At 43.7% G+C, this 13,662-nt stretch overlaps 2 protein-coding genes across 2 annotated transcripts in view; both read left to right on the top strand.

The window, feature by feature from the left end:
- LOC131912811 (FRAS1-related extracellular matrix protein 2) overlaps positions 1 to 13,662 on the top strand; it is a 67,838-nt gene that overhangs the window by 51,874 nt on the left and 2,302 nt on the right. Inside the window, exon 3 of the mRNA XM_059265073.1 lies at positions 10,114 to 10,260. Within this exon, the coding sequence (XP_059121056.1) occupies positions 10,114 to 10,260 (147 nt within the window). The remainder of the gene's footprint in view (positions 1 to 10,113; positions 10,261 to 13,662) is intronic.
- Positions 9,865 to 13,662, top strand: part of LOC131912812 (FRAS1-related extracellular matrix protein 2-like) — a 52,858-nt gene continuing 49,060 nt past the window's right edge. Inside the window, exons 1-2 of the mRNA XM_059265075.1 lie at positions 9,865 to 9,971; positions 10,114 to 10,260. The gene's annotated coding sequence lies outside the window, so the exon portion shown is untranslated. The remainder of the gene's footprint in view (positions 9,972 to 10,113; positions 10,261 to 13,662) is intronic.

Below are 13,662 nucleotides of genomic sequence, written 5' to 3' on the forward strand. Positions count from 1 at the left end.
TCCAAATTTCGGAATCTTAATTTTGTTGCCAAAAACAGAGCTGAGAATGTGTGAACAATCCAGATTTCAAACGGCCCAGCCAACCAATTAAACAAAAATTAGCTCCAGGAAGGGTCCTCTTCGTTCTGGCCCTCCACTCCCTGAGTTAAGATTCAGTCTCAGTGTTCTGATCATGGAATGGCTTTTCCGCTCCCATCTCAACCGAACCTGCCATCCTCGCCATCAAATTTAAAAGCTGACCATAATGGAACAAGTGAAGGGAAAGGGGTTTGGTGGTGGTGGTTTCCTTTTTAACCATCCGATTAAGAAACCTAATTTCTCCACTTTTATAGTCTTGTCTGTTCTTGGATATTATAACACAGCAGCAAAACAGAGCTGGGCAGTAATGCCCGGGGGCTGCATGGCCCCATCTCACTGTGCTGTGTGGGGTTCTCTCGCACTGGCGGTAATTAGAAGCCTCACCTCACTGGAGAATCAGCCGGGACACACTAAACCGGTTACTCCTGGAGGGGGTGGGCCACTCCCCCTCTTCTTGGGATGGTGGGGGGAGCTGTCTAGCCCTGGCGCCACAAAAGGAATTAGGCTTTGGTTTGAACAGAGACCCGGAGGCCATTAAGTTTATTTTAAGAACATGTTGCCAGAGATCTAATAAATTTATTTGTAGCTTCAGGCAGGGCGTGCGTGAAATCTTGCTGCACCAGGTGTTTGCTTTGGTATTTTTTTTTCCTCTCCCCAGAGGGTGATGAGGGTGTGGATCTTCCTACCTCTGCTGTCTGTAAAAGCAGTCAGGGCTTCTATGAAAATGTTTGTTTGCTTACATTTTTATTTCTATTGGAAGATGATAGCAAATTAGTTCTAGGTTGCTTTAAAAAGAGACAAAAGAAGTAAGACCTCCCCAAAGTTAAAAATACACACATGCATATATGAATGCTTTTATATTTAATATTTGAGATGCTTAAATATATAAGCCTATAAAAGGACCACAAGAGCAGCTTCAAACCTCCAGGTAATGTATTCATCTTTCACAATAAAACAATTACTTTCTACTCCATTGAAACCACACTTTTCTGGAGCTCGGTAAAATAGCAAGTGAGGAGAAGTTGCCTGTCATTCATCCCTACTCAAAATGCCTGTTGTCTGTATTTGTACTGCTCATCATCATAATTATTTCTTTAATGTATTGCCTGACTGGCAAAATTAAGCGAAAGAAAGAATCCTTAGTCGCTTGCAGGACAAGAATTAAAACAACTGTTAGCTTCCAGGCTGCAAACGCTCCTGAAATTGTGGGTGAGAGTTGAGCTTGCAATTACCTGTGTTTACTTTGTCCTTTGACCTCTTCAGGTGCACATTCAGGTGGATGTGCACCGGAATTCCTCATCCTGGGTGTGCATACCAGCAGCAAAGACCTTAGTTCCACCGGGGTGAAGGCTCACTCAGGATGTGACATGTGACGCGACCAGTCAAGCTTGTTGTAGCAAAGACGACGCTCACACCCTAGGTCAGAAGATGGCAATCGGTGGTTCTTCCGCTTTTGTGGTTGCAAGGGTGAAAATAAGCACATTCCTCTTTATTTTGATTCCTTGTTTGCTGGCGTGGGGGAGGGGGGCTGAGGCTTGGGAGGAGGGGTGCTTAGATAATGGAAGGACCCCGGAAGGCTCAGGCTTGCAGCTCCTACCCAGCTGGGGGCTGGTGGTTCCCTCCATCCGAAGCAATTACCTCCCAGCCTCTTCAGCTCAGCGTTGAGGAGCCTCCAAATCCCTGCCTGAAGTTAGAGACTCGGAACTCTTAACTTGTGGTCATTTTTCTGCCCTTCCTCTGCTTTTTCATGGAACTCTTACTCTCCAGCGGCCTCATTATCCGTTAGCACCAGGGTCTTTGCCAACAGTGGAGGGACATTCACTCAGAGCGTGTTGCTTCTATCCCATGGCATCAGTTGATGAATTCATTAACTTGAGACGATTAAAAGGATGCTAGCATGGCCTGAAATTCAACATTGACCTGAATGAACTCATCAGATGACCGGGAGGAAGCAGAGAAAAGAACACTGGGAGTCAGTGTTAAATCAGCCCCGGCACAGTCTATACAGGGATTTAACCCCACTCCAGCCGACCTGGTTCACAGAGTGCAGAAATCCCTGACTTGTGGGCCTACTGTGTGCTGAGTGGGGATAATGAGTGTTTCATTCAAATTATGCCGTCTATGGCCTTCCACCTGTTCACGTTCCTCTTCACATCCCTGCAGGGTCCCCAAGTCTGAGCTGAGTTCAGCCAGTTTACCCCGTTTGTGTGTTCCTTTTGCAAAGTGTTAACCCTGGCAGAACCAACCTTGTGCTTCTGGTTATTAAAAATCATTTTCACAGCCCTTCTGGCAAAGGGTAGGCAGTCTCTGCAATCAGCCCTAGCCTGTAGTACCAGCACAATCTACTTGTAATCTTGGTAGTTATGTCTAGCTTCCCTACAGCAGGGAATGTGTGCCCCTAGGTACCTCCGGATTGGCCCTAGAGCTGTGTGGTAATTTTTTCTGTTACTCTGTATTTCAAGGAAAAGGACTTCCAAAACGGTGACATGAAAAAGATTCAAATATCCACTGACTATTTTCTCTTTTCCTAAAGAGATCTTGGGCAGGAGTCAAAGTTGTAGCCCACCGTGGTTTTCTGCTTCATACTTAGTAAAATCTTCTGCACCGTCCACTACTGTGCCTGACATCACTTCCGTTATGGTGAGCGCTTTCTCTCACCCAAGAACATCAGCATCCTTGCAGCTGGTCACTCAGTTCCCCCGCATAAGTGTCATAGGCCTGGCCCCCAGAATGGCTTCAGCACTCTCTGTCAGGATTAGGGGTGCACCTGCAGAAAACTTCATTCGGTGCCTGTTGTTAAATCTATGTTCATCACAATGCTGTGGGTTCTGTTTGTCTACCTTCAGCTTGAGATAGGCAGCGGTGCAGGAGACAGCGCGCCCTTCAAGCGTGAGCCACAGAGATGTCTATATCCCAGTTTTCTGGCGGTCAGGAAGGCAGGTGTTTCCTATCCGTGAATGCAGCAGGATTCCTGCCAGTCCACACTCCTGAGCAGAAGCCACAGAGACGACTGGTTCTGTGATGAATGTTGTTGTGTCTCAGAAGAGTAAATTGTGATTTGTACGGAATGAACACAGTGATTTTCAATATTCACTATATTAGGTTCTATAAGACCACCGTGAATTCTAATCGGTAAAAACAGAATGATTGTCCCTACAGAAAATACAGGGACAGGTTTCCTAAATTTACTTTATTAGCCAGGTGGTGATGGTCCATGCCTTTAATCCCAGCACTCAGGAGGCAGAGGCAGGCAGATGGAGCTCTGTAAGTTGGAGGCCAGCCTGGTCTACAGAGTGAGTACCAGGACAGCCAGGGCTACACAGAGAAATCCTGTCTCAAAAAAAAAAAAAAAATTCATTTCATCAGCCTATAGCTTTGTTTTAATTGTTATACTTCTGTCCAACAATGCCTTATTTAAGGGAGTTGGAAACCAACATTGCACACACACCCAAACGACCAAGACTGAGAGTTGAGTAAAACTTAGCTGATACCTATACATTCTTTATAGGGTGCATTATAGCTTTCTTGGGTTTATGAATATTAGACATCGTTGTAGCACCTTGATCTGGGAACATTTTAAATAATGAAGTCACCAGCAAAGATGTGTCACTAAATAGATTATGAACTGGAAACATTCATAGAGTGAGAGCCGTGAGAAGGAGGCAGAGTATCAAGTGATTTAAAACTTAAGCCCAACATGCCCAAGCTCAAGACGGGCCACTGAAATGCCTTGTATTTATATTAGGGATTGTGGATCAGTTGTTATGGGTAGATGAATTTGCAAATACAGAATGGAAGATTCATGTGGATGGTATTATATATCAACCTTTGGTGCAGTCTGTGAATATGAATTTAACCCTTTGGAGCCTTGTGTCCCAGTACACATCATGTGCCCCCTTCTAGAGCAGTTGTGGAAGTATATATGATGAAGCACACCCCAAAGGGACAGACAGACTAGGAGGCACACTGAGGACTGTGGTACCCCTGGCTTCTAAGGGGGAGAGGGGATGTTTGTCAGTCTCCATCACATCAGCTGACAACTGCTCATCTGTAGAGTCCACCCAAGGGTAAAGAGTAAGGTGGGTGAGATGACTCAGCAGGTGCACACATCGCAAGTCTGATGACTTCAGTTTCAATCCCCATAACCCACGCGGCAGCAGAAGAGTCCTGACTCCTAACTCCTACAAGCCGTCCTCTGCCCTCCATACCCAGACTGTTTCAAGCGTAGGCCCACACAGTACACACACAAAATAAATAATATATGTATATTTGATATATATATATGATAATAAAGTGTGGACTAATGTACATATATATGTATAAAGGATAATAAAATGTGGACTAAGCCGTACTTAGGCTACCCCCTGCGATGTTCATGAGGCAGCTCTGAAGATGTCGTGTCTCCATCAGTCTCTTTGCTGTGAAGGGTACATTTCTTTATGCGGCTCCTAAAGATAGCTAGCTCTCTCTCTCTCTCTCTTTCTCTCTCTCTCTCTCTCTCTCTCTCTCTCTCTCTCTCTCTCTCTGTGTGTGTGTGTGTGTGTGTGTGTGTGTGTGTGCCCACGCACGCACGGAATAAGAAGCACCTGTGCCTTGTGCCCTTCCACTTCTCTCCCTACACATTCCCTCCAAGTTCTTTTACTGCTCAGTGGCTCTGACCCCTTGTTCTGTGCCGCCTCTTCCATGCAGCATATAAGTCAGTGGAAGCAGGGGTGGGGGTGGGGCTGGGGGGTGGGGCTGGGGGTGGGGCTGGGGTTATACAGAGTGAAAGGGGAAAACAATTTGTTCATGACCAACTGTTGCATGTGTCCATAATTTTAATGCCTTTAACTGAAATACACTAATTAACTAAGCTAAAATAAGCATTCGATGTATTTAGTCTGGAAAACGATAAAAAGTAGGGCAATTCTTGGTCCGCCTCCCATCGGTCACAGAGGCTTCAGAGTCTAAGATGTTCATATCTGTGTGTCCTTGTCACCTGAGCATGCACCAACCGCTCCCGCCTTCAAGTCAAACTTCGGGTGAATCTCATCTGCAGCATCAACTTCCTGTTTCTAATTTCCAATGGCTTAAATAGCAAAAAGAGTAAAAATTAATATGTAGCAAATTCCCCGAGCTCCCAGGACACCGAATTCTTTGACGTTCTCTTGTTCCTGGATTTCTCACCCAGAAGCCCCTTTCTCTCCACCATCCTGAATGTCCAGATGCCGTCCTGACTTAAGGCCCATTTAAACACGGTCTCTTCCATGTGTCGTCTCTGATTCCCTCTGGGTAAAGCAATCCCTTCTCATGCAGCCCCTCAGCTGCAGGGCAGCACCTCGAAGTCCTTGACAGTCTCCGGCTTGTGGGCTTCGTGCCCGCACATGCGCCCTGCCCCATAGCTGAAGGCCAACTCCCAGGATCCAAAGACCTAGCTGGCTTATGGTTTGTGCCAGGCAGTATTCAGGAAGTGGTGAAATCAGCCTGACTTTAAGGTCAGGCGGCTGGTTCTACAAGCTGACAGTTTCTCCTGTGAAGAGCCCAAGGCCAGTGCGAAGTCAGAGATGCCTCTTGTCACAGACATACGGTGAAATGAACCCTTTACATGAGCATAGTGGGAATCACCAACTCCCATAAGCATAGCCGAAATCTCACCAACTCTGGTCCTGATGGTGATTGAACCTGGCATGCTTCTCAAGAACAAAACTTCCTAAAATTTGCTTAAAAATAAAATGACACAATTTTCCCTATAGATCAGATAATTGTACCTTAAATCTTTTCCAGTATAAGCACTCATTTCTAGGTGAGCACTCTCCCATGGACCCATATCCCCAGCCCTTAAGGATCTGTCTCTAGCTTTGGGTTTAAAAGGTTAAATCCAGATTAGCTTTTGTTTCATTATGGATGCATGTTTGACTCCTAGGGAAGTCTCCAGATTGAACTTTTTACTCTTGGCAAGTGGAATTTACCATGAGAGAACATTTTTCTGCTACCTAACTTTTGTCTAAGGACAGACGCCTTATTAAAGCTAAATGCTGGGCATCCTCCCTCCACAGCACAAGTCAGGGTTGTGCACTCTGTGCTGTGGTTATTAAGTGTCCTTTGTCTTAAGGGAAATCAGGAAAGCCAGTGTTTCTAGGGAGCTATCATTGAAGATCTGCGATTTCTTTGTTATTCTAAAGTAACTACTGAGTTTGAACTGACAGAGGAAATTGTAGACTCCCAAGGACCAGCTGGAAAAGTTCAAAGGGGACCTTCTCATCAAAACCTCGCTGGCTTTGGTGTCAGGGCTTGGGGACAAAGCATTTGGGAGTGTGGTTATCAGCTGTCAGGCACCTGTTGTGTAGATTTATGGCACAAGCCACGGGCCTTAATTTGTTTCCAGCCCCTCAGGCATCTGAGGCACCGGCAGCATCTACTTTAGAAAGGTAGCCAATCACACGCAAATAAAATGTGTCTGATTTTTAAGCTGGTTAATTTCATATAAATTTTCACATTCGGCCATGAAGCCTTAGTTACAGCATTAACATGTATTATTCCCATCTACTGAGGTTAGAGGCGTTTACATGGTATATAATAAACAAAGGTAATTTCCACTGTTTAGGTTAAAACACAGTTCAATTCTCCAGAACGGATCATGCTCTTAACACATGGAGTAAAAGTCAGAAAAGCTTAGTCCCAGCACCTTCCTACACAAGTAACCGCTGAGATGTTGCAAGTTCTAAACCTAAGGATGGCTCACGTGCTCAGAGGTGTCAGGTGGCATTGAATTGTTTTGAATTTGGACTTTAACAGGTGGGACTTGGTGCTCTCTAGTTAAATATCCATTGAAAAATCCCAGCTTTATAATAAATTCTGAATTACTATGATAATTAACCTAGACCATCTCATTGTCTTACAAAAGCAAAGACTCCTGATATTGTTTCTGGTTTTCTTTTAATGAAATCTCAAAGTGCTGTGGACCCATATGTTCAGCCATATGTGATTTAGAACTGTGGACAAGCCAGTAATTTGGTACCTATTCCAAAATGAAGGGCAATTTAGATGTATCCTTAAAAACAGTATTTTTAAATTAAAGGATTCAGTACTGAACTCAATAGGTTACACTTATGTAGAAATTCACATGACCCAGTAAATGAGGCATTTCCTTTAACCAAAGCAGTAGAATTCTACTCCATTCAGTAATTATTTTTTCTAACAATAACCAAAATTAACTGCCTGTCCTCTAGATCAGGGGTTAGAGTCAGAAGAGGTAGAAATGATCAGACAGAAAGTAACTATATTTAGGAAATGAGGCTGTGAAAAGTATTGCATAGTAAAACTAATTCAATAAAGGGGCCAGCGAGTGCTAAGGTTAGCTGGGGTGTTTTGATTTATTCAGGCGGGGAACAAAGCCTTCCACCACCCAATATTCTTCAATGTGTAGTATTTAGAAGAGATCACTATTTCTCGGGCTATTTCAGGAAAGAGAATCAAATTGTAAAACTGGCTAAATATTGTCACATTTGGAAAATCGACCTAGCCAAGGGGAGCAGAAGAGTGAAGGGTGGTGGTCAGAAGACAGCCCTGCAGCATGCAAGCCCTGCAGCATGCAAGCCCTGCAGCATGCAAGCCCTGCAGCATGCAAGCCCTGCCGCCGAGTTCATACACAAAACGGTGAAGGGCTGGCTATGGCCGGATCTCTTCCTGTACAAGGGATGGCGCAGTGTGATATTCCCGTCTGTGTGCACAATGTGTACCACTTACACCAGGTAGTTAGTGCTTCATCTCTTTCTCCTTTCTTCGTATCAGAGCCTTCAAACTCTCTTCTAGCTGTTCATAAACTATGTAATCAGTTAGATCAGGTTTTCTCTGCTGTAAAAGACGTGTCTGAGATAACCGTTATGATAAGAACACAGGTCTACTTTGGTTTATGTGAACAATTGGCCCTCATCCCTTGGGCCTATGGCATGGCAACAGATCGTGGTCCTGTTCTTAACACCCACATGGTGGCTCACAACCACCTGTAACTCCACGTCCAGGGGATGTGATATCCTTTTCTGGCCTCCACAGGCACCAGGCAGGCACGTGATGCACACACATATACGCAAGCAAAGACACTTATACACATGAAATATTAAAATAAATACTAAAAAGGGATTAATTTAAAAAGTAATTGTAAGCCGGGCAGCAGTGGCACACGCCTTTAATCCCAGCACTCGGGAGGCAGAGCCATGCGGATCTCTGCGAGTTCAAGGCCAGCCTGGTCTACAGAGCGAGATCCAGGACAGGTACCAAAACTACACAGAGAAACCCTGTCTCAAAAAAAACAAAACAAACACAAACAAAAAAAGTAATTGTAGAGGGTGTGTTTGTTCACCTGGATTCATGAGACTGAGGTAAGAGTATTGCAAGTTGCAAGTCTGCTGCTTTGAATTATATAGCAAGACTCTGTCTCACAATCCAAACCAGCAAACAAACAAATAACAGACAAACCAAAAATTAACTGAAAAACTGAGCTGTCCAGCACCTCATCAACTTTAAGCATAAAATAACCCTGTGTGTACAGTGCATTTTATATAGCTGCATCCGTAGCATATGTTGTTGTTTCTGCATTTCAATTTTAAGTGCTTCAATAAGAATTTCGTATTTATTGATTTCTGTGGTGGTGTCACCATTTGGCAGTACTGGGGATTGAACCCGGGACATTGCATACACTGGGCAAAAGTGCTACCAAGGAGTTGCAGCTCTGGCCCTGTATCTGCTGTGTAGTGACTGAAAGGTTTGGTAGTGGTTTGATGCAGTACGCCAGAGTAAGCCTTGAGTTTTTCAGGCTGGGCAGTGATGGGAACTATCACAGTGAGTGCTTCCTTACAAATCTATTTTGACTTCTTTGGGAGCAAACCTCCCATGAAAGACTGGCAGGATCAAGTGATAAAACATCCTTTGGCCTCTTGCATGCGTTGAGGAAAACCAGTTTCCCGTCATGGTCTCAGTGGCATGAGGCACTGCCTTTGGTTTTCAGGAGTGAGAGTCGATAACTCAAAGTCCCTGTGCTTTTTGCTTATAAAAATTTCAGAGAAAAGAGACTGCGTGTTTCTCCCACGATTGCTTCTCCTTGTGTAGATTTTCACCCAGTCAACGGGTGTCTTGACATTTCTCCATCTCATTTTTCTCTACCATAGCTCTCTTTGTGTGGACTCAAAAAGGAAGAAACTAGAATACAAATTGTGCCGTTAGCTGTGTTTGTTATTTAGGCTCTGTCCCCCTAACTCTTTCCAGAAAGACTTCAAAGGAATTAGTGATGCCTTTGTTTATAAACCTCATAGATCAAAGGAAGCTGAGGGATAGGTGTGGAGTGATCAGCTGATAACCATTCTTTCATTTACCCAACAGAGTAGCTCTCACATTAGAGATCACACACAAGGTCCATTTTCTGCCTAGAGGCAGACAGCTCCACTCTGGTGGGAAGGTGGGAGGAGAGGGGGAGCCCATGAAAAAGGCTGTCTGTTTGCTCTCAGGAATGGAGTGGAGTCTAGTGGAAAGGGGGGTGGAGAAGGAATATTTGTTTTTCTTTAAGTGGTTATAATTAAAGCCTTCCACCCAATTGCTCTGTGAACCAGAAAAAGGTATTTGTGAAGGTTTTTGTGTGTGTAAGAACATTGCAGCCCTCTATAGACAGGAGCTTGCTCTCCAGCGGCACCTTGTGGTGAATGATTTAAAAATATATATATTTGTATTAACTGTCAGTACATACAAGGTATTTTGTTCATATTCATCCCCCTGCTCTTCCCAGATCCACCCCTCCCTGTTTTATGACTTTCTTGGCTTCAGAATACTACGTGCTCCTTTCTTCTTCCTAAGCTCTCATCCTGAAAGAAGGAGGAATTTCTGAAAGAGTGTACCGTCTGTGAATGTCTGACAGTCACGGAGAGGTTGGCTCCACCTCCACACACACGTTCCGGAGCTGTGTAGTAAATCCAGCAGTACTCTTTTCAGCGTTGTGTAGTTTGTGGGTTGTTAAGGCCATTCATTCAAGAAAGCAGTGATGTAAAGTTTTACATTCTTATTTTTCAGGTGGAAACAAGTTAACCAACCAGCATTTTCGACTGAATTGGGCATGGATCTCCTTTGAAAAGGAATACTACCTGGTCAACGAAGATGCCAAATTTCTAGATATTGTTCTTAAACGCAGAGGCTACCTGGGAGAAACTTCATTTATAAGTAAGTTTAATTTGCACTTCATATGTGTTTAAAATTTTTCTCTAGTGATTAAACTAGAGCACTAATTTAGGTCACTGATCCGTGTTTAAATCTTAGTGAGATGTTGATATTTGATTTTTAACTAGTAAGAGATCTTATCAACAGATTTGTATCAGGGTGTGACCTTTCTCTGGTGCAAAATAAGTTCACAAAAGTGGAAGTAATTACAGATGAATTCAAAAATAAAATAAAATGTCACTAGGTTAGAATAAACTAATGTGAATCTAATTTATCCCTAGGGTACAAGTCAGCTAAAACAGCAGTGTAAAATACATATGACAGCTACTTTAATAAATAAGCAAAATGTATTCAGGGAGTTGTTAGGCATCAAAGTGTTAACTCACTGTGGGTGAGTTTGTGGCTCACCAAAGTTCCTTCTTGACCAGTACATTAATGTACTGATCAGTATATGTTAAAATGTTACATGGTAAACCTTAGTCATTTTCTTCTGCCTTGCTGAATAAAACCAAGAGTCAACAGCAAATGAAGAAAACCTTTCTTCAACTCCCATTCAAGGCCACAGTTCATCTCATATAATCATAAAGTAGGGAAATGGATGAAGCAGAAGTAGAGTTGATGCAGAATACTGAGTACGTTAATGTAAAGTGGCAGTGTACCCCAAGCAATGATACCATTTTGAGACATGCAGAAGTGCTTTGGATTGAGAACCACACATTTCATAGAATGGATACATGCAGAGGAGCCTTGGAGAGGGAAGTTATTAATCATGATAGGAAACTTGGAAAGGATTGGCAAAAATAAAAGGGTTGTCTCTGAAATTATTCCTTTGAAATTGCACTGGCCTGTCACCCTTTAAATATTAGATCCCTATCAACAGAGACGTCCCTCCACTAAACAGTGTTCCCACCTGCCATGTTTGGACTCTGGATATTAATTATTCTTTACTTTAAAAACAGGGTTTTTATTTGTATTTTTTTTAACTTTTGAAAAGAGGCCTGTCCACCGTCAGCCGGGGCAGCACCTACTAGCCCTTTATTTGCTGCGCGTCCACAAGACCGCTCTTCCCAGTCTGTTTGACTCCTGGAGCGCAGCAGATGTTCATACCGCTCTCCTTTCTGCAAGTGTTCCCCTGTCTGCACATCCCCGTGTTTACTGTCAGTGAGAGGTCAGCTTCAATGGTGCTTTGTGCCTGAAACCACTGGGAATAAACTGCGCTGAAATCAGGGAGAGCAGAGCACCTCGGCACTGATCAACCATACTTCTATTTGCATCCCGTCCCCACTCTTGGCAAGTTTATGTGATTTGAGTTTACAGTTATCCCACGGATAACACTGAGAAAATTAACCATGGAAAAGTATTTGAAAGACTTTCAAGTCCGAAATTTTTTCTTAATTACTCTTCTTCAGTGGAATGCTAATGTATTTTCCTAAGTTCTTTGTTTGGCCAACTCTGGTTTCCTGTGACTGTGACTACCAGCAATTCTACAAAGGCTCCATAGCTCTCCTGGGTTCACCTCACACAGCTACTCAGTAAACTGGGGTGGAAGAATATTAGAAAGACCCTGTGTGTCCACGTCTCTCTGTATGTCCACGTCTGCCATTGTTAAAGTTGGCCCTGAAATTATGCCAAGACCTGGATCAGGGGTCAAGTGAATTGCAAAGCAGACTTATAGAAATCTACAGTGAAGATGTTGGTCCCATAAAATTTCCGCTTCCACTTATAGACTTAAGATTGCACTGTAGCTGCAGATAGAATATCACTGGAGTACAATTAGTAAATCAAAAATTATGTAAGACTTGTAAATACATGTTCCCGGAGCTGACTCTTCATCTTGTAACCCTGTGTTAAATCCTGTTTGCATTTGCTGCGACAGAACTCCCCACCAAAGCAACTTGAGGGAAGGAGGAATCACCCACCAGTGGCAGTGAGTGCAGGGGGCAGGAGTGGCTCCAACTGTGTCGGCAGGAGCAGGAGAGGGTGCTGTTCACATCTCGGTTGACCAGAAAACAGAAAGTGCTAGCCCAGCCCCAGGGGCAGATATAAGGCCTGACCCTAGTGACCTGCTGCAGCTACCCAGGCCATACAACCTTTAAAATAAAGCCAGCAGATGCGGCCCTCACATTCAAAGCATTAGCTGAGGAGGACACTTAAACCATAACAAGCTTCTTATAATTATAAGTCTTAAGGTTGACATGTAAAGTAATGGGTTTTACTATGGCATTTCTTTCTTTCTTTCTTTCTTTCTCTTTTCTTTTGGTTTTTTTCAAGACAGGGTTTCTCTGTGTAGTTTTGGTGCCTGTCCTGGATCCTCGCTCTGTAGACCAGGCTGGCCTCAAACACACAGAGATCCACTTAGGCTCTGCCTCCTGAGTGCTGGGATTAAAAGTGTGTGCCACCACTGCCCTGCTACTATGACATTTTCATATATTCATATCATGCTTTGTTCTTGCTCATCTTCTTCTGCTACTGACCTCTTCCAACCCTCCTTTCTGCGCTTTCTGCTTTCATGTGGCGTGAATTCTGTCACCCTCACTTCCTCTACTCTTTCCTCCTCTCATCCTCTCCTTTATACTTTCACAGCTTACACGCGCACGCACACACACGCACAGACACACACACACACACACACACACACACACACACACACACACACACCCCTACCTAGATTTCACATTAAAGAAAGCCCATGTGTTTGCCTTTCTGCTTCTTGCGTATTTCACTTACCGTGATGATTTTCAGTTCTGTCCATTACATTATCCTGGAACTGTCATGATTCCTTTTTCCTGTGTGGCCGAATGAAATTCTGTTGTGTCTGTGAACCACGATTTCTTTATATGTCATCCTTCTCATGATCATCTCAGCTGCCTCCATTTCTTAGCTGTAATTGGACACGCTGATATCTCTGTGGTAGCTAACAAATTCTGACAATCCACTAATGAACTAAACGTGCCTTTGTATTTGATGATAGTCTTTGCCTTTCAAGGCTCTCGCTGCTACTAGTTATTAAACATCTGTTAATGGCAAGAGACATCCTTAAGCCTACTGAGTGCATTATCAATCTCTGTTTCGCCTCATAACCCTTCATTCACTATCTCCCCCAAGACCTTGAGTCCTGACTATGGCGATGCATTAATCAATGGGCCTACAAAATGAAAATAGTTGTTAATGTATGCTGAGTCTTTCTCTGTACACGCCAAGACTAGTCCCCAGTACCCTACAGATCTTAACCCCACAAGAAAAGTACCTTTACATTGTCCACTTCACAGGTGAGCAAAGACAGAAAATGTGATAGTCCCAACTATTCCAAGTCCCAGAGCCCACACTGATAACCACTTCACCAGAGTGTCTCATAAACGGAGGGTGGATAGCATAATTGGTTTGCAGTCTATTGCTGTGTGGCTG

This window comes from Peromyscus eremicus, chromosome 6 (genome assembly GCF_949786415.1).
Source record: "Peromyscus eremicus chromosome 6, PerEre_H2_v1, whole genome shotgun sequence".
Lineage (NCBI taxonomy): Eukaryota > Metazoa > Chordata > Mammalia > Rodentia > Cricetidae > Peromyscus > Peromyscus eremicus.